At 49.3% G+C, this 26,208-nt stretch overlaps 1 protein-coding gene across 2 annotated transcripts in view; it reads left to right on the forward strand.

Moving 5' to 3' along the window:
• Nucleotides 1–26,208, forward strand: part of MTMR8 (myotubularin related protein 8) — a 682,512-nt gene that overhangs the window by 610,687 nt on the left and 45,617 nt on the right. For both annotated transcript variants that reach the window (XM_086918376.1, XM_086918377.1), the window contains one exon: nt 856–982. In XM_086918376.1, the coding sequence (XP_086774502.1) occupies nt 856–982 (127 nt within the window). The remainder of the gene's footprint in view (nt 1–855; nt 983–26,208) is intronic.

Raw genomic sequence — 26,208 nt, forward strand, 5'->3', positions numbered from 1 at the left:
ACAAGCCCAGTTAGATCAGGCAGGCCTCCTCTGTAGGAGCTGTAGTAAGATTAAATCAGAGGAGGTCTAAATCAGGCCACACGGGTAACAGGCACTGCCAAAACCACCCTGAACCAGCTTCCCTGTTGGTGACACATCTCACCTTCATGTAGCGGTGGCTCCTCCGCAATTGTGAAGGAACATCGGCCCAGTGGCTCAGCACTCCGAAACAAAAGGTGCAACCCAGTAACCCAAGTGTAGCCCTTGACGTCCACTGCAAAGTGTCAAGAAGAGGGTATAAACACCTCTAACACAAATAACTCCGAGTTACATTTTATTATTTTTTTTAACTTCTCTGGTTTGCTGAACTTTTGTTTCAATTACAATGTAAAGTAACACATTTATTCCATAAAAACCATAATATGCTCCAAAAAAGGGGTGATGGCACAGTGAAAGTAACTATAAGTGCAGAAAGTGTGTGCATGCTATGTACAGAAATATATACATGTGGCTGATAGGGACCATAGAGTGTTAGAGATCAAAACCTGTTGAGCTATTGTCTATCCACTATCAATTTCTTGAAAAACAGCCTACATATGTTATATTTTTGTGTGGACTTTTCGACCGCTGGGCTTAGAATATTTAAAATGGGGTCATCATCAGGACGCACAAATATATAGGAGACACCAATTGATTGGAGCAATTAGTCCGCCAGTCAGGAAGCAGATGAACTCCAAAGCGGCAGAAGCAGCAGCAGGTAAGTTTTATTTTTATTTATTAATCCCCCATTCACCCCCCTCGTTCCCTTCCACCCCCAACCACTGTTAATATATGTGGCCCGCCACTGCCTTCATGTCCTTTCTGTCCTGTCTCCAGGTTCTGGTGTGGGATGTACAACCGCTTCGACAAGGGGATGCACCCCAGACAGTCCGTGTTGGACCGCCTCCTTGGCTGCATGAGGGAGAAGAGCACGCTGCACACCAACAAGAAGGAGCTAGAAGACGTGAGTGCCTCTCAAACATGCATCTCATGCAGTAGATTTCCTTTAGACCAATGTCAATGTGCATACCTCCTGTCTTGTCGATTTACATGTACAGGTGGTAATGAGGAGGTATATTGGTCATAGGAGACTGTATGCTGTCTTTGTTTTTCAGAAAAAGGTCTGATTTAACTGTGCTTTAATCCAGGTTTTTAAAAAAAGTATCTACAATAAGAAGCCTAAAATAAGATTTAAAAACCAAAAACGGATATAGTGATATGCATATCAGTTGTTCATTTTGTACACTTCATCAACACTTTGCCGGCTGTTACTTGTCACCTTTTTTGTTAAGGATTCTATTTTTAATTGGATCTTTAAAAAAAAAATAGCTCCGTTAATGTAGTCCTTTTCTGTTTTGCGTGTTACGCATCGGCAGGGTGTAGAAGCTGTGAACTGCCATGTCCTTGCCTGGGGCTACTCACCAGCTGTATCCCTTCTTTACGTCTTGCTTTCAGGGTTGCCTTGGTAATATGAATTTATCCTGGCATTAAAAAGGTAGATTTTGTGGAGTTTAATGGCAGTCTGAAACAATCATTTTATCACAACTTTAACAGGGATTTAGCTAAAAATGCCAAGGTTGGATGAGTGTCGACCAGTGGCTTAATTCAAAATGATGGGGCCCCCAGCAGAGTATGGCTAGGACCCCTGGAGGCTGCATTGTCCCACTGATAACCATAGGCCCTGGGCTGACTCTGGTACCCCTGGACGGTGGGGGCCTGCTGCACCACAAGGGCCACTGTTATCCCCTGTACAAATAGCTCACCAACCTTCACCCATACACCTTACAACCCAAATAGTTTCACTCTAGATGTGCCTGCCCTCTTTCTGCTCCGCTGCCCATTATGTCTAAGGCATGCTGATGCTCCACCCATCATAGTGTTGGACAGGGAGAGCTGGGGACCTGTGTATGCGGTCATGCTTGGCTGTTCCGCCCAGCAGTGAGAACTGTAATCCCAACCATTTCATATAGGACTCAGAGAGCAAGGCGTACAGTGGGTGTTTCCTTGTGATGCCTGCCAGATCATCCCACTTTAACCCCACCCATCATAATGTAGGACTCAGAGAGCAGGGGTATAGGGGATATCGGGTGGGGATGTCTGCCAGATCAGCCCAGCATTGAGGACTGTAATCCCATCCATCATGATGTAGGACTCTGAGAGGAGGGGTACAGTGGGTGTTGGCTGGTGGTGCATGGTGGTTTAGTCAAGCATTGAGGACAGTAATCCCACCCATCATAGCGTAGGACTCAGAGCAGGGGTATAGTGGGTCTTCGCTGTTGGCATGTGGTGGTATATTCCATCATTTAGGACCGTAATCCCACCAATCCTAGTGTAGGACTCCAAGAGCAGGGATACAGTGGGTGTTGACTGATTGCGCGTGGGGTTTAGTCCAGCATTGAGGACAGTAATCCAACCCATCATAGTGTAGGACTCGAGCGGGGGTACAGTGGGTGTTGGCTGGTGGTGCATGGTGGTTTAGCACAGCATTTTGGACTGTAATCTCACCCATCACAATGTAGGATTAGGACAGCAGGAGTACAGTGGGTGTTGGCTGGTGGTGCATGGTGGTTTAGTCCAGCTTTGAGGACAGTAATTCCACCCATCATAGTGTAGGGCTCGGAGAGCAGCGGTACACTGGGTGTTGGCTGGTGGTGCTTGGGGTTTAGGCCTGATTTGAGAACTGTAATCCCACCTGTCATGGTGTAGGACTCGGAGAGTAGGGGTATAGTGGTTGTTGGTTTGTGATGCCAGCCAGCTCAGCCCAGAATGGAGAACTGTAATCCCACCCATCATAGTCTAGTACTCCATGAGCAGGGGTACAGTGAGTGTTTGCTGGTGGTGCGTGGTGGTTTAGTCCAACATTGAGGACAGTAATCTCACCCATCATAATGTAGGATTAGGAGAACAGGAGTACAGGGGTGTTGGCTGGTGGTGCATGGTGGTTTAGTCCAGCTTTGAGGACAGCTATTCCACCCATCATAGTGTAGGGCTCAGAGGGCAGGGGTATAGTGGGTCTTGGCTGGTGGTACTTGGGGTTTAGTCCTGCGTTGAGGCTTGTAATCCCACCTGTCATGGTGTAGGACTCAGAGAGCAAGGATACAGTGGGTGTTGTTTTGTGATGCTGGCCAGATCAACCCAGGACTGTAATCCCACCCATCATAGTGTAGGACTCCAAGAGCAGGGGTACAGTGAGTGTTTGCTGGTGATGCGTGGTGGTTTAGCCCAGCACTAAGGACAGTAATCCCACCCATCACAATGTAGGACTCAGGGAGCGGTATACAGTGGATGTTGGCTGGTGCTGGTTTACGCCAGCATTGAGGACTGTAAACCCACCCATCACAATGTAGGACTCAGGGAGTGGTGTACAGTAGATGTTGGCTGGTGGTGGTTTACGCCAGCATTGAGGACTGTAAACCCACCCATCACAATGTAGGACTCGGGGAACGGTGTACAGTGGATGTTGACTGGTGGTGGTTTACGCCAGCATTGAGGATTGTAAACCCACCCATCATAATGTAGGACTCGGGGAGCGGTGTGCGGTGAATGTTGGCTGGTGGTGGTTTACGCCAGGATTGAGGACTGTAAACCCACCCATCACAATGTAGGACTCGGGGAGCGGTGGATGGTGGATGTTGACTGGTGGTGGTTTACGCCAGCATTGAGGACTGTAAACCCACCCATCATAGTGTAGGACTCAGGGAGCGGTGTAGGTTGGATGTTGGCTGCTGCTGGTTTACGCCAGCATTGAGGACTGTAATCCCAGACCATCATAATGTAGGACACGGGGAGCGGTGTACGGTGGATGTTGGCTGGTGGTGGTTTGGTCCAGCATTGAGGACAGTAATCTCACCCATCATAGTGTAGGACTCAGGGAGCGGTGTACAGTGGATGTTGGCTGGTGGGGGTTTACGCCAGCATTGAGGATTGTAATCCCACCCATCACAATGTAGGACTCAGGGAGTGGTGTACAGTGGATGTTGGCTGCTGGGGGTTTACGCCAGCATTGAGGACTGTAATCCCAACCATCACAATGTAGGACTCTGGGAGCGGTGTACAGTGGATGTTGGCAGGTGGTGGTTTGGTCCAGCATTGAGGACAGTAATCTGGTCTGGTCCTGGTTTTGTGCTGCCTTGTGTGTTTTTGGCCACTGTGCTTTAAAGGAAGCTCACAGGCTGTTTCTCTCACCTACCTGCAGTCTGTGCGCCGTACCCCTTTCGTCTAGGAGAGAAGGGGGTTGGACAGGTGCCCTTCAAATGAGATGACTCTAATATCTCCTTTTCTTACTTCCCTCTCTACGTCCATTCATTGTAAAATTCTGTCCATTACTTTTGTTCCAGTCACTGGTAAAAGACAATGATAAAGTTGTGTCCCATCCGTGTCTGGTTTCTAGTAACCAGTGAGTGTCCTTAAGAGGGGTGAGTGTCCTGTCTGGAGGGAAGCCTGCAGCAAACTACCAAGTGGAACACCGCAGCAGTGAATAATTAAAGGCTAAAATTCAAACATCATACACTCTTGTCTGCAGTGCTAGCCATGGCCTCAAGCAATGCCATGGGTGGTGCTCTGCAGAGCTGCCGACCTCAATTAACTCCATACAGAACACATTCCTTTTAACATACTCTTGCAATAAGCCTCGTCCCCCTCCAGCCTTGCCTTCCTACCTTTACCTCCCTCCCACCTGTTCACTCCTTCGCACATTTCGCACCAACACTAGGCTCATACCCACCCTACTTCCCACCAGTCTCCCATTCACCAGGACACCTCTCCCCTGCTTTACAGGTCTCTCTTTCCACCGCATGTCCTGTCCTCATCCCTAACCTTTCCCCTCTCCTCCTCTCCCCTTGCCACTCCTCTCTTACCCCTTTCAGCCTCCTTACATACCTAACACACCCTTCATCTCTCGCCTCATACACCCTACCGGCATCCACCAGTATAATCCCCATCCCCTCTAGTCTCGCCGACCACCCCTTCTCCTCTTCCCCCACTCACTCTTCACTACACCCCCTCTTTCCTCACTTCGTCCCTCCTTCCCCCACTCCACTGTGAGCTGGGTTTAAGACGGAGCGCTCTGGCACTCACACCTACAACATCTACCCCCCTACCCTCTCTAAAAAATCGGCCAAACGATTTAAACACAAGTTCATAAAACTTCACCCAGAAACCCTCTTCACTGACCATTACTTCTCACCGCACAACGGTATTACCACCATGGATATTATTTTTCACACAAAACGTAGAGCACAATGGAGGAAAGCATTCTTAGACACACTGTCCATCTCCTCCACGAGGAAAACCGCACATGGGCTTATCATTTCTATCACCCCCTCCCAGCTCTTCCAAGCCACTGCCACTATCACCATTTATAATAACGGTGTAATCCTCATTCAAGCCACGGATCGCAGTCTCAACCTCCTAGACAGCATCTTCCCCAGCATTAAAAGAAGACTGGCCACTCACCAATCCCATGCCCAATCTACTCTCATCCCCAGCACTCCTGATGCTACATCTCCCACCCCTTCTGATAACCTTGCCCCTCCACCACCCCATCCTCTTCTTATACCAATCTCATATTCTCCCTCACCCACCCAATCGATCCTCATTTCCAGCACATCAGGTGCCACATCTCCATCCCTAGCTGATATCCATATCCCACCAATACCCTATCTTCTAGCTATATCTGATTCATACCTCACCCCCACCCAGTCCTCCTCTTCCTCCAACACTACGCACCACATACTTCCGAACACACTCACCCTGCTGACCAATTCTTTGGACTCAGATCACTCATCTGAAGACAGGGACCCCCCTGGTCCCCGATCTCAGCTCCGCTCCTCACTCCCCCTAACACATTCCCCCCTTCGATTAGCTCCTCTAATGCAACGTGCACCCACACGCTAGATATGAAATCCCCTCAGACCAAGATCCTTGCTTCCCCATCTAACCGCCTCCCCCCCAGAATGATCTCTCCCACTACCTCAACCTTGCCACATAATGCTTCACCTCACTCCCCCTCACCCCATCTCGCCCATTCCCTCCCCAGTCAGCTGCATACACATAATAGTACACCCCTCTGTAACTCTGAAAACTCGCCATTCCCTCTTTTCTCCCCTCTCCCTATTCCCCCTCCCACATTTACACCTCAGCCATCCACCCCTAATATAAGGGTATATACCGCAATAACACCACCTTCAACTTCCTCTAAAGCCCCCCCATCAAAATGTCTTGCTCAACCATCCACACTCATAACTCATCCACCCATTTTTACAACTCTTCATTCAACATTAAGCCTACCCACACTCATCCACTCACTCAACCCAGTCACTACGCAGCCTTCCACATGCACTCCACAGCCACCAACCTCATCTATCACCGCACCAGACCCGAGACTGGATGAGATTATGACTGCACTACATCAAATCAAATTCGAACTCCAATCTTTTAAGGATTTGTTTCTAAAACAATCCCGGCACATAACTCCTCCTAGTAGTTTGACTGTTAGTGAACGCCAGAAATTCCCTTCTCTACAATCGAAACCCACCCTATTCAGCTGCAAAACAGTACCCCTCCGTAACACAGTAACACGCCCAGCGTGCTGTATCAATCCGCTCTCCGAGAGCGATCTCCTCCTTCTTCTTCACTCGTACGAATCCAATCTCTCGAACTCATTAATTCCTACGCAGATGCACATTCCTACTATCCCTCTCAACCCTAACAGGCCCTCCACTCAAAACAAGAGAGGCATCATCAATAATAACCTCCCCCTTCACCACTCACCGTCTCAAATGCACACTCCTTAATTGTAGATCTGCCTCTAGACACGCTGCAGACATAGCTGACCTCATCATCTCACAAGAGCTTGACTTGATTATATTAACTGAAACGTGGCTAACAGAATCCTCCACCCCACTCCTCGACATCCTAGTGCCCCCCAACTATGACATCATGAGACTAGACAGAATCGAAAAGATAGGTGGTGGTATCGCCTGCATTCATCGGAGCAATATTACAGTAAACAGGGCCATATCCCCTGTCTTCAGTTCCTGCGAATATTTATGCCTCAACCTTAGCAGTAATGGCAAATCTTTTTGCTCGTTACACATCATCTACCATCCACCGAGAGACAACCTCACCTTCACTGAACACCTCATGGACATCATCTCCTCGAACACAGGGAGGGAGAATACTCAAATATTCCTGGGCGACTTCAATCTCCATTGGGATGACCACAATGACGTGATTAATAGTCTTAAACAGTTCCTCGACGACGTTACCCTGTCCCAAATCTGTAACAGTCCCACACACAAAAAAGGGTCAATCCTGGATTTAATAATCTCTAAAACTAACGCCATTCAGTTGGTTCTATTCAACCTTGTGACTGGTCAGACCATTTTATTATTAACTTCTCTATCAATGTAACTCTGCAATTGAACTCAGTTCAATCCAAAAAAACAAAGATTTGGAAAAGAGACCTTAAACAACTTAACCCAATTACTCTACCCGCTGCCTACTCTAACCGTCTTCTGCCCCCCGTAGGCTACCTTGACGTGCATGATCTCACCAATCACTACTTCAACTCTATGACCTCTTTAATTAATGAGGTAGCCCCCTTACAATTAAAGAGTGTCTCCACTAAAGATTCTAAGCCCTGGTACACCGGTCTTCTTAACGAGGACAGACGATCTCTCAGATCTCATGAACGCATTTGGAGAAAAGTCCCATCTTCGTTGCACCTCAAGTCGCTTAGGAGAAAAAGAAACACGTACTATAGAAAGATCAAGCGTACTAAAGCGGAATTCTTTAGCCAGCAACTTGACCAGGCACGAAATCGGCCCAAAAAACTCTTTGAACTCATCAAAACCCAAACTAAGGCTGCTCCCCAACAACCTCAAAACTCAGTTAGCTTGCAACCCAACTGTGAAGAATTCTCTGACTTCTTCAGACTGAAAACTGATAACATTAAGAAGGAGCTTTTAAATGACCTAGTACTTTACACCAGACCGCAGTTGAACATCGCACTTACACCCCCTTCAACATCACTCCAAATTACCTCAAAGCATCACTTGAAAAATAACGCAGCATGGACATCCTTCGATACCTATTCGGAAGAAGCCTTAGACAAGATCCTTTCCACTCTTAAGCCGTCCAATCACTCCTCAGACCCTTTCCCTGAAAACTCTTTCAAAGACTTGACCCCTTGGCTTTTGAGCCTTTGGACCAAAATTATTAACAGTTCTCTACAACAAGGCTGTATCCCAGACTCCCTCAAAATTGGACAGGTCTCTCCTATACTAAAGAAACCCTCAGCTGACCCGTCTGACCTGAACAACTATCGACCCATCACCAATATCCCTACCCTGGCCAAACTACTGGAAAAAATGCGTTCACCTCCAACTCACTAAGCATATCGACCACTACGACTTGCTTAACAAACACCAATCAGGCTTCAGGGCAGGTCATAGCACCGAAACTGCCATGACACACATCATCGATGATGCGCTTCAGATCCTAGATCAGAACGGAGCTTGCCTTCTCATCCTGCTTGACCTATCCTCAGCCTTTGATACGGTTAAACATGAAAACCTGATCGATATCCTTAAACAAAGAATGGGGCTATCTGGATCTGTACTAAACTGGTTCACCTCCTTCCTCCATAACAGAACGCAAAAATTCAAGGTCAACAACACTCTCTCTAATCCAGTACCAGTCGCTTTAGGAGTTCCTCAAGGTTCCTCTCTATCTCCGACATTGTTCAATCTCTTCCTGGAACCCCTCACAGAATTGCTTCATGCATCTAACGTACAATTTCACATGTATGCGGACGACACACAACTCTATCTCAAGATCCACTCTTTAGAAGACATTACTATGCTCAACACAACGCTCAGGAACACTCAGATTTGGTTGGCAGAAAACCATCTCAAATTGAACGCTCAAAAAACGGAATTCCTCCTTAATGCACCACCCGCCAAAGTCCCCATGATGCAAGACCTAATCAAATGTATTACTGCATTCAACATCAAACCTAACATTGTAGACTCAGCTAAATCACTAGGAATAGCCCTTGACAGCAACCTTACCATGCAAAAACACATCAGTAACGCAATAAAAGGAGCAAACTTCCAGCTCAACACGTTGAGGAAGCTGAAACCATTTTTGCCAGCTAACGATTTTAAGCTGGCAGTTCAAGCGCTTGTTATCCAGAGGGTGGAGTACGGAAGTGTTTCCCTATGTGGCCTCCCTAAAGCATCAACAGCACCCCTAAGAGTCACTATAAACACAGCTGCAAGACTCATCACTGGCTCAAAGAAAAGCTCTCATATTTCCCCAGACTTAAAAGCCTTGAACTGGCTTCTGTTTGAAGACAGAATTCACCTTAAGATTGTATGCATGACTCATAAGGCCCTTCACCACAAAGCACCCAGCTACCTCGCACAGAAGTTTACGATCTCGGGTGGATCAAGAGCCTCAAGAAACGCCGGAAACCTGCTACTGAAACCCCAAAGATTCAACAGGAAGAAAACATATAAACGAACCTTCTCTGGGATGGCACCCAGGATTTGGAACTCACTGCCCCCAGAAACCAGACTTAACGCCTCTACGGTTTCATTCAAAAAGCAAGTGAAAGAGTTCCTCATGGCAAAACTCACCTTCCCATAGTCCAAGGTTGCTCTCTGTCTAAGTACCCCCTTTTCTTGACTCCCTCTTGGACAAAGGGCCTACTGACTCCTTTAGGTACGCACACTGAACACTGCCTAATTCAACGTTCTCATGTTGTACCCTTATGCTTCACTTTTGTACTATGTAACTTGTATTCTTGATGTGCCTACATTTACTTGTTTGTATACCTTGCTTAACTGAGTGTAAAGCGCTCTGATATCCGTAAGGATCTTGTTCGCGCTATATAAGACCTTCAAAATAAATAAATAAATAAATCCAAGGTGTCCTCATGGGTCCGCGTTGGGAAGAAGGTGGAGGGTGAGGCCACCCTACTAATGTACCCAGAAGTGTTTAGGACCAGGAGCCAGAGTGGGAGAACCCCAAAAGCCACACGCAGGCTTCTTCCCGAGACCAAACTTGGCCTGAATCCATGAGGAAGCTCTTGGAGGGGGAGGCGAAAGTGGCCGCAGAACAATTAAATTAATTTTGAGGAGAACGGTAACAAAAATCACTGCTGATTTTCAGTCATTGCTCATTGGATACGAGCCAGCCTGACATGATGTTCTCATGCTGTAGAAACAAGGAAATTCCCAGGAGTAAGGAAACAGGTGAGGTCAGGGGGACAGCAATGGACTCTACACTCGTCCGTGGTCCACAAGATCGTCCAAAGTAAAGGACCTCACGACAAACCAGAGAAAGTTGAATGTCAGTTTATAGAGCAAGGAGAGAGCGCCCTACGCTCTACAAGTGAATTAAAGCAAGTACCTGTCAGAGTCCTTCATAGCTCCGCTGTCGCAAACCCATCTGCAGAGATTGGGTGGTTGCGAGTCACAAGGTGGAGTTCTAGGAGATTCCAGAAATACCTGTGTCCCAGATGGTAGTGACGAGAACAGGAGCCACACACACACAGCTTCTGAAGAGCAAAATTTATAGAATGTCCTTTGTTTCTTTTCTTTTTAAATCCCTATCACATATTTGATTGGACTGTATTTCTAACGTTGTTAATAAAAAAAAATATTGAAAATAAAAAAAAATATATATATAGAATTTTAAATGAGTAACTGCCAATAATCCGGTTATTTTCCATATAGGGGTTTAAAGGAACATCAGATTGACCATGATAGCAAACCTCGTGGAAATTATAAAATGGAAAATGCTATGTTTTTATGTACATTTTTCTTATAGCACAGAAAGACCAATCGGTTTCTCCTCACTTTACGCATAACCAACAGTTGAAAGGTCTGTTTACAAAACACAATACTATGCAGATTGTTACAGAATTAAGTAGTGGATTCATAACCAATATCTACACATTGAATTCATGATAAAAAAATAGGGTTGGTGACAACTACTTCCCTAGAGTTTTATGCTAAATATACTCCATCCTTCCAAATCCTCTTCCCCTGCTTCAGCCATTGGGAGCCTTGCTCCCTGAGCCCCACTTAAAGTACCTGGAGTCCTTCCACCACCCTTAAAGAGAACCCTCTTCCCCCCCACCTAATACAAAACTTAAAATACCTAGCATTCTACCTACCTCCCCTTCCACCTTTTGCCTCCTCTCTCCGTCCTCCTTTTGCCTCCTCTCTCCCCCACCTTTTGCCTCCTCTCTCCCCCCACCTTTTGCCTCCTCTCTCCCCCCACCTTTTGCCTCCTCTCTCCCCCCACCTTTTGCCTCCTCTCTCCTCCACCTTTTGCCTCCTCTTTCCCCCCACCTTTTGCCTCCTCTCTCCCCCCACCTTTTGCCTCTTCTCTCCCCCCTAACCGTTCCACCGTACAAAAAGTACCCGGCGTCCTGCATCCTCCCACACCACCCACTGAGCGGTCTCTCCTCCATCCGAGAAGCTGCACTCTGCTTTCACAAGTGTGGCCTGCTTTTGATTGTCAGCGTGGGTATACAAAGACCGATGGCTGCCAAGGAGTTTGGTGGTTGGTGGCCCGGGATCCTTCAATGCACAGCTGTCTAGGCCTGGTTCTTCACAGCCCTGGTGTCTGAAGTGAATAACCGGGTTATGAAAGCGCAGCTGTCTGGGCCTGGAGTGAATAACCCGGTTATAAATGGTGTCTGGGCCTGGTGCTCCTCTGCCCTGATGTTTGCAGCGTATATCCGGGTGGTGAAGCACAGGTGCTTTATCTGAAACTTCACTGCACTGATGTCTGAAGCACGTAACTAGGCTGGGTCTTCACTGACCTGGTGCTTCACGGGTCTGATGTCTGAAGCGAATAACCGGGTTGTGAAAGTACAGGTGTCTGGCCCTGGTGCGTCACTGCCCTAGTCAGTGTCTGAAGCGAATAACCGGGTTATGAAAGCACGGGTGTCTGGGCCTGGTGCTTCTCTGCCTTAATGTCTGAAGCGAAAAACCGGGTATGGAAACATGGGTGTCTGGGCCTGGTGCTTCACTGCCCTGGTGTCTGAAGTGAATAACCGGGTTATGAAAGCACAGGTATTTGGGCCTGGTGCTTCTCTGTCCTGATGTCTGAAGCGAGGAACCGGGTTGTGAAAGGACAGGTTTCTGGGCCTGGTGCTACACTGCTCTGTCAGAATCCTGTAACAGGGTTGTCAAACCCATGTTGTAGAGCATGGCTTCTCTGCATATGAAAACACATAGTCCTTACACTACTTTTGATACTCTCACCTTTAGGCTTCCTTCATCTCAACAAAAATCGTATAAATAGGTGTCACAGAATGCCTTTGAAATGAGTCTGTCATGGCCATAAAAGTAGGTCTTAGAAATGTTGGTATCACGTGGCTTCAGATGTCTTCTCAGATCTTCTGTGTAGCAGAGTGGAATCAACTGACTGCCCGCATCATTGTAGGGCATCCTTACTGATTGTTTCCGAAGGAGTCATCTTTTACAAACATTACTCAAAGCCAGTAATGTGGTCTGAAATCCTATAACCATCCGTAGTTTACGGATAGACCGTATTCCATTGGATTGGCAAAGATAATAGGCCACAGCACAACTGTAGTGTGTCACCTTTGTCATTAGGCAGGAGCCAGATTGGTGCAGAAGGTCATGACCCACAGAGTGATCCGATGCTTTAAACGACCAATTAGCAACCTTTTCCTACCTCATTGCAATAAAATTGTATATGTTTTGCAATTGGAAAAATTGAACCATTATCTACCTTATTCTTTTATTGACTACTTAACGTCTTTATTTTTAAGTGCCTTCCAGTCTTTTTTTTCCCTCTTTTCCCATTATTTGAATGTTTTACCCTATCTCATGCTTCTTTGTCATTTTTTTTGTAGGACACTGCGGATCCAGTGATGGGGGCTCAGCAGAGTTTGGTTATTGTAGATCTGAAAGAGACATGTTAGTGATAGATTCCTTACCTTAGAATATCCCCAGGCGTCAGACTGGATCCGGAAACTTTTGCGTAGCAATACCCCTGCGCGTCGGTAGGCGTCGTCCGTCGTCGGCGTCGTTGGTGCCGGAATGACGTCGCCGGAGTACTTAGACGCCGCCCTCGTGCGCTGACGTCAGTTCTTCTTCAGTTCTTCTTTTTTGTGCGCCAGCTAGCGCAGATCCGGAGAAGCTCTACCCCTTAGTCACTTTTTAACTAAACTTTTTTTTTAATCTTTTGATCTGTTTTTCTCGAGTTGTTCGACTCCTACGGTGCCGGTAGGGATGCTCGGGTTCAAACCCTGCTCCAAGTGCAACCGACTGATGTCGGTTACCGACCCCCATCGCCGGTGTCTTCAGTGTCTAGGCCTCGACCACGACGACCAAACCTGCTCCGACTGCCGGGCCCTGACGTCTAAGGCTAGGCGGGAGCGGTCCCGCAAGCGGCTTGTGCTCCGGCAGTCGGCCCGCGTCGTTCAAGGTCCCGGTCCCACTGGAGGTTGGTGGACCGGTCGCCGGGTCGGAACCCTCGTAGTTCCGAGAGTCGGCATCGGTCTTTGGGATCAAGGTCCTCGGGTAAGAGGCATGAGAGGTCGGAAAGGCGTCATCGTTCTTCCGACCCACCCCGACGCTTGCGTGACGCGGCCGGGGGTGTAGGTGACACGGGAGTCGCGGGCGTTGCAACCTGCCCCATACCTTCCGGTCCCTGGGCATGATGCGACGCCAGAGGAGATCGATCGAGATCGAGCGGTACCTCATGGCCATGAGGTCTCTCCCTCCTCCACCGGGCTTCGTGGCGCCCAGTGGTCCCGGCTGGGGGGCCTAGCGGGTCGGGTCGGGTGCTTCGGCTCTGATGCCGTCAGGTGCTTCGGTCCCGGCGCCGCAGGCCCTCACTGAATCCGGATCCGGGTCGATCCTGCCCTTGATTCGGTTCCGGTGCCGGAGCGGCGCCGCTCTCGACATCGTATGGAGACTTTTACTTCCATGAACCGGCCCCATCCTTTGAACCTGAATTTCAGGTGATAGGTGACGAGAGAGATTGGGAGGGGTCTGTGGACCCGCTGGCAAAGGAGTGCCAGTCTTAACAGGACTGGACATGTGAGCTTGGGGATGCCTGTGGACTGGACACTTCGTCAGACACTTCGCCAGACACTGGTTTTGTCTCCCCTCCAACAGTAGGGAGGGGGCTGCCTACAGTGTAATGTTGACGCGGGCTCCCCGTCGCGGCCGTGAAGACTAACCTCCTCACTGAGGTCCTAAAACCGCAGGCAAGCTCGGCTGAGCCTCTGCTGCCATTTAATGAGGCCTTGTGTGACGTTCTTTTGGGCACTTGGTCCAAGCTCGCTACAGGCCAGGATGTAGATAGGAACGCGGCCAGACGCTCCCGCCCGGCTCCGGTCGACCCTTGCTTATTGTCCACCCACCCCACCCCCGAGAGCCTGGTTATCCAGGCCTCTACTTCCCAGACCGCATTCCCAACGGCTCCGCCCAATCGGGAATCCAAGAGGTACGAGCAATTCGGTAAGAAGGTGTTCTCATCCCTGAGTTTGGGACTGCGGTTAGTCAATACCGCATGCCTCTTGGGCCGCTACACCCACACTCTGTGGGACACGGTTGCGGACTTGCTGCCACAATGTCAGGCGGAGGCCCGGACTAAACTCGCCCAAGCCCTTGCAGAGGGTCGAAATGCGGCACGCTATTCTATCCGGTGTGGGCTGTATACCACGGACTCACTAGGCAGAGCGATGGCAACGAAGGTGGAGGTTCGACGCTACGCCTGGTTGAGGACCGCCACCCTTCTGGACATGCCGTTTGATGGCCGTCGCCTCTTTGGCAACAAGGTAGACCATGCGCTTGAGCGTTTTAAGGACTCCAGGGCTATGGCCAAGTCCTTGGGCCTCTCGGCCCCACGCCAGCAAACGTGTGCCTTTCGCTCCTTTCGTGGCCAAGGAAGGGGCGCTCCCACACGTGCTGCCAGCCATGCACCGCAGACTAATGCACAGCGCGGGGGCGGCCGTGGAAAACCGCTGCGGTTCGGGGACAGCGGCGAGGCCAGTCCACACCTTCCCCTGCAGCATCCGCCTCAAAACCCCCCTAGTCCGTGCTTTCAGGCCCGTGTGACGGCAGTGGGGGGCAGGGTTCGCCATCATCACTTCCACTGGCGCACTGTCACGTCGGACACGTGGGTGCTGCAAGTCGTCCGAAGGGCCTACTCCCTCCCCTTCGAGGCGACCCCTCCAGCCATGCCACCGCGTGTCGGGGGATCATTTGCAACTTCTGCAAGAGGAAGTTACGGCTCTCTTGGCCAAGGGGGCCATCGAGCGCGTTCCTGGGCCGGAAGTAGGGTGTGGTTGTTACTCCCACTACTTTCTGGTACCCAAGAAGGGCAAGGGGGGGCCTGTGCCCTATCTTGGACCTAAGGAACGTCAACGGCTTCCTCCAGAAGGAGAAGTTCAAAATGCTGACATTGGCTCAGGTCTTAGCTGTCCTGGACCCAGGAGACTGGATGGTAGCGTTGGACTTGCAGGACGCTTATTTGCACATCCCCGTCCTGCCAGCCCACCGGTGCTACCTGTGGTTCACGGTAGGCCACGAGCAATTTCAGTTTACCATGCTACCTTTCGTTCTTACCAGAGCCCCACGGGTGTTCACGAAAGTGATGGCGGTGGTTGCAGCTCATCTGCGCAGGTTAGAGGTTTCAGTCTTCCCCTACCTCGATGACTGGTTGTTGAAGGCGGGTTCGCCCCAGACAGTCGTCGGCCACCTCCAGACGACGGCGGACCTCCTGCATGAGCTGGGGTTTTCCATCAACGTGCCGAAGTCACACCTGTGCCCCTCTCAGAAGCTCCTCTTCATCGGAGCGGTCCACTACTCGGCGCAGTTTCGGTTTTATCCTCCCGAACAGCTTGTCCGGGATATTCAGGCTCTGATTCCAATCTTTCAGCCTTTATCCCGGGTCTCGGTCAGGTTGACGCTGCGGGTTCTGGAGCTGATGGCCTCCTGCATCCTTCTGGTGCATCACGCCATGGGGCGGATGCGGGCTCTGCAGTGGGACCTGAAGTTTCAGTGGGCCCAGCATCAGGGCAACCTGTCCGACCATGTCATGATCTCGGAGGGCACTGCGAGACAGCTGCATTGGTGGCTCACAGACTGTGATTGGGTCTGTCGGAGTCCCGGCTCCATATCAACCTTCTGGAGCTGCGGGGGATTCGTCTAGCACTGAAGGCATTCATCCCCTCTGTCGTGGGGAGTGTAGTGCAAGTGTTCACGGACAACACCACTGCCATGTGGTACTACAACAAACAGGGCGATGTGGGGTCGTGGACCCACTCCCAGGAGGCTCTGCGCCTCTGGCAGTGGCTGGAACATCAGGGGGTGACCCTGGTGGTTCAACACCTGGCAGGTTCTCTGAACGCCAGGGAGGAGGAGCTCAGCCGAAGGGGCATGATGGTTCACGAATGGCGTCTGAACTCGGACTTGGGGCAAAGCCTCTTTCTGCAGTGGGGAGAGCCTTGGTTAGATCTATTCGCCACTAAAGAGAACACGCAATGTCATCAGTTCTGCGCGTTGGAATTTCCAAGGCGACACTCGCTTGGGGACGCTTTTCGTCGCGAGTGGATTTGCGGTCTGTTGTACGCCTTTCCGCCCATACCACTTCTGCCCAGAGTGCTGAAGAAAATAAGCGCGATCCGGGCCCAAGTCATCCTTGTGGCTCCGGACTGGGAGCGAAGGTACTGGTATCCCGAGCTACTCAGTATGTCAGTCGATCCCCTGGTTCGTCTGCTTCTTCAGGGAGGACCTTCTGTCGCAGCAGCAGGGGACGGTCCTCCACCCGAACCTGTCCAGTCTCCACCTCCATGCTTGGAGATTGAGCGGCGACAGTTGAGGCCATTTGACTTGCCTCCTGAAGTCTGTACTGGGATTCTGGCAGCCAGGCGTCGATCCACAAAGTCGGTATACGCCTGCAGGTGGAACAGATTTGTGGCATGGTGCACAGCAAAGGCTGTGTATCCTCTTAATGCCCCTCTTTCTGAGGTACTCCTCTTCCTTCTTTCTCTTGCCCAGCAGAGCTCTGCTCTGGGCACTATCAAGGGCTACCTTTCTGCCCTTTCCGCCTTCTTAAGGCTTCCTGATCAGCCTTCTTTGTTCAAGTCCCCGATTGTTAACAGATTCTTAAAGGGCATCGCTCATATGTTCCCTCCTGTTCCTTTCGTGATGCCCCAGTGGGACTTGAACCTGGTTCTAACTTACCTGATGTGCGCTCCCTTTGAGCCGCTTCATAACTGTCCTCTCCGTCTTCTTACACTAAAGACTGCTTTCCTGGTTGCCATCACCTCTGCCAGGAGTGTGAGTGAGCTACAGGCTCTTTCCTCTAAACCTCCTTTCCTTTGTGTCCATCCGTACAAGGTTGTGTTGCGGACAAACCCTCTTTCCTGCCCAAGGTAGTCACAGCCTTCCACATCGAGCAGTCCATCACCTTGCCCACCTTCTTTCCGCCTCCGCATCCCTCGAAAGAGGAAGAGAGGCTCCACCATCTGGACCCAAAACGTGCGCTCTCTTACTATCTGAATCGCACACGCAAGTTCCGGGTGGATGACCAACTCTTTTTTGGTTACGTAGGCGCTAAGAAAGGACGGGCGGTGCACAAGCCGCCCATCTCCCGGTGGATCGTGTTGTGCATCCAGGCTTGTTACTCTTTGGCTAAAAAGGAACCTCCTGTTGGGCTGAAGGCCCACTCCACTCGGGCCACGGCGACTACTACTGCCCTGGGCCGAGGAGTTCCCTTGCAGGACATTTGTCAGGCAGCTACGTGGGCCTCGCTGCAACCGTTCGCAAGACACTACTGCCTGGACAGCCAAGTCCGGAGGGATGGCTTCTTTGGCCGTTCCGTCCTCCAGGACTTTCTGGTGTGATTATTGGTTCGCAGACCCAGCACCGGGGTTGGTATTGCTGGGGTATCTATTCTAAGGTAAGGAATCTATCACTAACGTGTCTCTTTCAGATGCACAAGTTACTACTTGTGTAACAATATATCTGTAAGAGACATTAGTTAGTGATAGATTCCTTACCGTCCCACCCATCCTCCCCGTTCTGCGAACCGATATCTAGGGTTAAGGTCATCCCCTTTCAGGGGCCCTAGTTTTATGGCACCAGTGTTGGTTCTATCATGGCTCTGCATATCTGGCGCGGAACAGCTGTGTATAAGAACTGACTTCAGCCCGCGAGGCCGGCGTCTAAGTACTCCGGCGACTTCATTCCGGCGCTAAAGACGCCGACGACGGACGCGGAGCCGCGGGCGACGCCTACCGACGTGCAGGGGTATTGCTACGCAAAAGTTTCCGGATCCAGTCTGACGCCTGGGGATATTCTAAGGTAAGGAATCTATCACTAACTAATGTCTCTTACATTAGCGCTTTCTTCTTGCAATGTGGTGTCCTCTGTAAGGGTTAACCCTTACAGAGGACACCACATTGCAAGAAGAAAGCGCACCTGCGCAGATATATGTTTGGACGGCCGTACCCGACCGTGTACTATCAAACTGATGCATTTCACGGTTTGTTTATATTAATACCCGCCATTGTCAGGGTGGAATTATCACCGACACACCGATCCTTCACATGACACTCAACAGGCAGCCCTGAAGAGTCACGGGTACAGAACCCGCGTGACGAAACACGTGTCGGCTGGTTGTTTGCCTTGATGTTACCATTCCTTCCTACCAGGATGGTTTAAATATATTTCACTTGAAAATCAACCTTTCGGACTTGTCCAACTTGTCTCATTATTTACTTATGCTCATTGGACTATGAATTTGATTACAATAATATTGATCTAGCGTGTGCATAGGCTTTGTGTTTCTTGTCACAGGGTGAGCCCTTGTCACTCTTTACAGAGGTTTTAGGGGTCTCCTCTGACCTAAAGCACCACCTTACTTTACTGTTTTTTTCTTTCTACATTCCGCTACCAGCTCAGGCGCCAATTTTCCTGTACACTTAGAAACCCTACACAGAACCCTTAGCTTCCAGTAGACGTTCGCCTTCGGCAACTCATCGCTCGGCATCGAGACATCGTTCTCCGACTGTATCTGTACAATCGACGTCAAAGGCTAAAACGCAGCCGGTGCCTCACTCTCCATAGCTTACTTCTCTTCTGACATTGAGAGTTCAATCGCTATTGGTAATCCATGAGATACTGACTCCACGTTCAACGTCAAGACACTCGCACCAGTCGACGTCGACCCATCATACACATTCTGGCCGATCAAGGTCAAGACACACTGCGTCGTCATTCCCAAGGTCACCGGAGGTTATACTTTCGATGTCCAGCAGCTCATCATCATCTCATGAACGTCTCCGTCCACAGGAGACCGAGGCCCCTACACAAGAGGAGACAAGGAGGCAAACGTCACCCTCTGTCCATCTCTCTCCTAGGTGGATGTTACCACTGCATCACTGGCAGAAATCCACAAGGGGGAGGCACAAGAAACACAGGACTACTCCAGTCCCCTACACAGGTCACCACTGGCTCATCTGGTTCAGGCAGTAGATCTCTTGCCTACCACTCCTTCGAGGGGTCGATATCATGCTCTTACAGTGACAACTTTCTCAAGAAGGAGGTCTATATCTCGTGGGCATTGGAGAAGACGCAGATCACCAACACCTTCTACGACTCAGTCTTCGAAAAGGGACTATTCTCCAACTCTAATAGACTCTCCAGTGGATGATGTCAGTATCTTCCAAGATGTATTGGCCGGGGGGGGAGGCAACAAAATAGAGCATTGATATGTCTACCCCTCCCCCCCTAACTTCATCCTCTGAGATTTTTGAACATTACATCAAAGATCAGCGGCCAGGCCTTTATTGCCTCTGGGGGGCTTCTGCAGCATGTTATGCACTTGTTGCTCACACCGGCAAATATCAAGACTGCACCAGCAAGGATCTTGAAAAAATACAGGCCTCCAGAAGAGGATCCACTATTGCCTAGAGCCGATCCACCTCCAGACTCTAATCATCGCGGCAGCTAAAAAGACACATGCAGTGGCCTTCCTCCTCAACAGTGCCTCCCGATAAGGAAAGCGGAGCACAGAATTCTTTTGGAAGAAAATTCTGTGGTACTTCGACCTCCGTTCGCTATGATAGGGCATTGTGGGACTATTTAGAAACAAACTTCCCAAGGAGGATCACAGAGATTTCGAGGAGGTGTTGCAAGAAGGAGGTTTGGTGGCTAATCAAATTATTAGTGCTGCAGCTGATGGAGCAACCCTATCTGCTCATTCTTATGCACACGGGATCTGTGCCAGACGTTCAACCTGGCCTCGGCTTACTGCACTAAAGGCCGACGCTAAGCAACAGATCCTGAATCTTCCTTTCTCAGGATCTTCTTTATTCGGCACGCACACGGATGACAAGATGTCATGGTTGAAGTCGGAGCTAGACACCTTGAAAGCGGTAGGTCTTGAGAAGAAAAAGGAGTTCAGACACAGAATTGAATTGAATTGAAATTAAATTTGTATAGCGCAACTAAACCGAAGGCATCAAGGCGCTTAAAGATGGCACAACTGTTTGGTCAGAGGAGAACTGGGAGCAGTTTACAGGTAATCTTCTTGACAAAGCCAGGTCTTGAGTGCTTTGCGAAAAAGGGCATGGGAAGCAAGACCCTTAAGGTCCTCAGGGAGAGTGTTCCAAAGTCTAGGGGCGAGAGCTCGGAAGGCCCTTCCGCCCCATCTGACCTTGGATACTCGAGGGACAACGAGCAGATTTTTGTTGGAGGAGCGAAGTGCCCTGCTGGGAACATAAAGGGACAAGAGTGACCGGATGTCTTCGGGCCCAGTGCCGTTCAGGGCGCGGTGCATAATGCAGAGGGCCTTAAAATGTACCCTAGCCTGCATGGGGAGCCAGTGCAGGTTCTTCCTAATGGCCGAACCTGAAGAATACTTCGGGCCATCCATGACAAACCGGGCCGCTGCATTTTGCACAATCTGAAGGCGTTGGACCAAGCCATTGTTAATGCCTAGATATAGTGCATTGCAGTAGTCCAGCCTGGAACCTATAAGAGCCACCGCAACCCGTTTGCGTGCTTCTAGGGAGAGGTAGTGAGTGATTTTTCTTAAAATCCTAAGGGCCCCACAGCAGGTGGAAACAGTCCTGCTGGCCTGTTTCTCAAGGGAAAGAGAGGTGTCCAGGATAACACCCAAGTTACAGGCAGAGGAAGAAGGTGTGGGGCAAATGCCGAAGGCAGAGGGCCACCATTCCAACGACCAGGTCTCATGTTTGGCTCCAAAAATGAGGACCTCGGTTTTCACAGATACAGGCCATACGACAGCCGGCCTTCTCATCAAAGGGTTCAAACCCCTCAGTGGCAGAGGCACCAACAGCATCGAGCCAGAAGCCATTATCAGGGTTGTCGCACCCCCAGAGGGAGAGAGGCGTCATGTTCATATGCTACCTCAGCAAAAGTCCAATCGAAACCATGAACAATCACTTCCCCCATCACTGTTTCCCACCCCAGTGGGGGGATGCATCGCCAACCACCTGGAGATGTGGCGCAGCATCACAAACGATCAATGGGTAATAAGTACGTTGCAGAATGGGTACACTCTACGTTTCCGTCATTAACCTCCGGATATTGCTCCAGTGAAGACCACGTGCTACCAGCTGCAAGAACTGCAGCAGGAACTATCCACTTTCCTATGAAAATCAGCCATCGAGGAAGTTAGCCTATATCTCAACGAGGTCAAGGACAATGCTCAAGGTATTTTCTAGTGAGAAAGAAAGGTCAAAAGTCAGAATTCAGACCTATCCTGGATCTGCGCTCTCTCAACAAATCCATCCGGAAGGAAAAGTTTTGCATGTTGGCTTTCCATCAAATATATCCTCATCTCCAGCAAGGGGACTGGATGTGTTTGATAGAGCTGCAAGATGCTTACTTTCATGTCCCAGTCAACCGAAGTCATCGGAAGTTCCTGCGTTTTCTGGTGGGAGCCAAGCATTATCAATTCAGAGCTTTACCCTTCAGGTTAAAGTCAGCTCCCTGAGTGTTTACCAAATGCGTGGCAGTATTAGCAGCGGCTCGAAGGCGCCAAGGAATGTTTACCATACCTCAACGACTGGCTTCTGAAGGGCCCATCACCCCAGTGTGTGAGGACTCCCTACCAACGAGGTCTAGCTGTTTGCCAACGGCTGGGCCCTCATGTCAATTTAAAAAAATAAGTTCAACAACCTATATAAAGGGTACACTGTCTGGGTGCAACATTCGACTCCGCAATAGAAAAAGTGTTTCCTTCGGAGGAGAGACTATCATCTATCACTCTGAAGTGCAAGCAAATCCTTCGCACTACCTTTCTTTCGGTCTGACCGGCTGCCTCTCTCCTAGGATAGATGGCGCCCTGCATTTTTCTCGTCCCCAATGCCATGCTGAGGATGTGTCCTTTACAGCAGGATCTGGAGGACAAGTGGGATCAACGGACTTCTCGATGGGACGACAAGATCCATCTGTCAAGATCAGCTAGATCATCTATCCCATGCTGGATGCGACAGGAAAACCTCTTCATGGGAGTTCCCTTCCATCAGCCTCCTCCGACACAATCATTAGTCACAGATGCCTCCCTCCAGGGGTGGGGAATGCACATGGGGTCCCTCCAGACTCAAGGTCGGTGGTCGTCCAAAGAACGGTCTAACACATCAATCTGCTGGGGCTAAGGGCTGTGCATCTAGCCCACAAGGCTTTTTTCCCATTTGTTCAGACCAGCTCCATACTAGTCCATACGGACAATACAACCACCATGTACTATCTAAACAAACAGGTAGAGACTTGATCCCGTTCTCTGTCCGTGGAGGCTCAAGCCACTCTGGCATTGGCTCCTAGCAAGGAAACTGTCCTTCACAGTGATACATCTACCAGGAGAGCAAAACTCTCAAGCAGATTTCCTCAGTTATCACTTCGACGATCAGCAAGACTGAATTCTACACAAAGAAGTGGTGGAAGGAGTTTTTCGAGAATGGAGTCGTGCAAGCATTGATCTTTTTGCGGAGGAGACAAACAAACAATGGTGCGACTTCGCCTCAAGGTTCTACAGGCCAGGCTCGAGAGGTAATGCCTCTTGATCAACTGGTCAGGGGGCTTTGTTTACACTTTTTCCTCTCTCATCCCGAAGGTCGTAACCAAGCTCTCCCTCTCCAAGGCGAGAATGATTCTGATTGCTCCAGACTGGCCATGACAGTGGTGGTACCCGGTCCTCTTACACCTATTGGAATGTCCACACAAGAGGCTGCCGCGCAGACCGGACCTGCTGTCTAAGATGAACAGGAGCATTCATCACCCCAACCTTCCCTCGCTGAAATTGACAGCATGGCTCCTGAGGTCCTTCAGTATAGGCACTTAGGACATCCTAAGGACTGCATGGACATTTTGAAAGAAGCAAGAAGGCCTTCTACAAGACACTCTTATGCATTTAAATGGAAGCGTTTCTATTTGTGGTGTGTATAGAATAGCTTCCAACCTACCAAGGGGCAAGAAGAGGTAATTTTGCCTTATCTTCTCCACTTAACCAGGTGAGGCCTAAAATTAATTCTCTTCCATAAAGGTACACCTGGCAGCCATTACTGCATTCAGGCGGTCATCTTCTCAACCTTCTTTCTTTCAATTGCAAGTGGTGAAGGATTTCTTGCAAGGGTTAAAGAAGGTTTACCCTCCTATCCAAACTCCTTCACCTCCCTGGGAGATAAATATGGTTCTGTCCAAACTCATGGCTCCTCCTTTTGAGCCTATTCACAAAGCATCCCTCCAACACCTTACATGGAAGGCCGCTTTTTTGATAACAATCACTTCTGCCTGCAGGGTGAACGAGATACAAGCGCTCTGTTCTAAGGAACCGTACACGGTTTTTTACCACAACCGAGTCGTTCTGAGGACCCACCCCTCCTTCCTTCCAAAGGCGGTGTCGGACTTCTATGTTAACCAATACATCTCACCGCTTATCTTTTTTCCTAATCCCTCTGCACCAGCTGAGAGATCGCTTCATTCTCTAGACCTGAAAAGAGTTTTGAAATTCTTCTTGGACCAGTCTAAAGCTATTAGGAAATCTGATCAACACTTCGTAAATTATGGTTCCATCAGAACAGGTTTCCCAGCCTCTAAGCATTCCATCTCTAGATGGATAGTGTCATGTATCAAGCTGTCTTATCAGTTGGCACAGAAACCGCTTGGTTCTATTCCCAAGGCTCATTCCACTAGAGGGACGGCGGTTACAGTAGCTTTTCCGAGCATTGTACCGATTGTTGAGATTTGCAAAGCAGCCACTTGGAAATCGATACATACATTTACGAGGCACTATTGTCTCGACTCGTATACCAGAGCAGACACTCAAGTAGGCCAAGCCTCCTTGAGAATTTTGGTTCAATGCTAAATCTGCTATGATAGTTTGGTGGGTTCACCTCTCATTTGTCTGCAGGTGGAGAATGGGCTTGCTATTCCATTCAGTGCTTATGACTATTGATGAGGATCCCTTGGAAGAGAAGGATAATTTACTTACCTGTAATCCTACTTCTCTTCCTGGGGGATCCTCATCAAAGAAAAACAAGCTGGTGGATCACCACCAGTAGGCCAGGCACACTGCTAACTTTAAAGTATGAAAGATACAAACAACATATATACAAATTGCATGACAACATGAATCAATAAAATTGTCATAATCTTTGTTCAACCGCTTTTTAGTGTCAAAAGCAATGAATCACAAAATACATCATACAAGCATTGTGCTCATTGTTAGAAAAACCATGTGAGAAGAAAATACATGATGTTGCTGTTAACAAGAATAAACTGTCCTGTAGGAACAAACTTGTTCAACAATCACAAACAATCAAGTTGCTGCATAATTGTGCATAAATTCAAGTCATGCCCAATGCATTTCGGGATGCAATCGCTTCATCGGGGGCACTGTGAAAACAAGAAAAGTAAACCACATATTACCAAAAATACTGGGGATTATGTAATCTCATCTATAAAAATCTATAAGGAAAAAGATTTGTGGAAAACCGCGTCAAACACGACCAAGGTTGCATGTCAATAAAACCAAGGAGAATTGGTGTCCGGAATCAACAAACCTGGTATAACTACCACAATCAATTGCTAGAAGAAAGGAAAGAACCAGCACCGCTGTGTTAAGGGCTAAAAAAACAAATGTGTCTAACGAGCAGATGACTGATAGGTTAGGGTGAAATAGAAAGATTTGAGGTAATGATAAGAGGATAACAAAGCAAGCCGCCAGAAAACAGGACCGCCACTTACATGTGACCTGAACACTGGTGCGGAATGCTGAGTCAGATTTCCACAACTGCGGTCCCTAATGAGTGAAGAAAAACGGAGCCTAATTAATAAATGAACTACTACAAAACATAAGTCCCTGCACAGTCTTCCCAGAGTATGGTGCGTGTGAAACAGGATTTCCTTTCAACACAAAAGCAATTACTGGGATCGTAAAAACTGCATTTATGTGAAGTGCCACCCCGGGCACACAGGCAAAATCCCCATGCACTGGAAAGACACTTACCAAATCTGAGGAAATGGCATCTGACGAGCAGCTTGGGGCTCAAGAACCAATATGAGCAAGGTATGCGTGCCAATCTCTGCATGTCACAAGCCAGCCGGTGGCCCCGCAGCCCGGTGCCGCAGCAGACACTGCACGCGAAGTTCGCCAGATCTGCGCCGATCATCTCAACACAAGTTCTCCCAGCCACGATGTGCCCCAGTGTCAGTTGTGAAAAGCAGTGTCAGTGGGCAGCGATGCTTAACCGTCAACAGAGGCTCAGCTCAGTGGAAGGATCAAATGTATTTTATTTTTTTTCAAATTAAAGTTGGACAGGTTCATGCTGTGACCACTTGAATATTCACCCAATCCTTTGCGCTTCAGCTGAGAATTCAAGCAGATCAGACCCGCGTTATAACGGTGAGCACGGCTCAGATGTCAGATTGGAGCAGGTGTCCCTCCTGAAGCGATCCCACTTCTCCCCGCGGCAGTATCCCGCTGATGGTGTACGCAGGTGCCCTCGCCCGAAACGCAGGGGTTTTGGCGCTGGGCTTTGCCAGCCTGTGCCATTATCCGTACCCCTAATGTTGTGAACGGCGTCTGTGAAGAATGCAATACCGGTGTGTCGACGACACTGCTGAGGGGGGAAGAGGCAGCTCCCCGCCTGGG

The sequence above is a fragment of the Lissotriton vulgaris genome, chromosome 4_1 (genome assembly GCF_964263255.1).
Source record: "Lissotriton vulgaris chromosome 4_1, aLisVul1.2, whole genome shotgun sequence".
NCBI classification, from domain to species: domain Eukaryota; kingdom Metazoa; phylum Chordata; class Amphibia; order Caudata; family Salamandridae; genus Lissotriton; species Lissotriton vulgaris.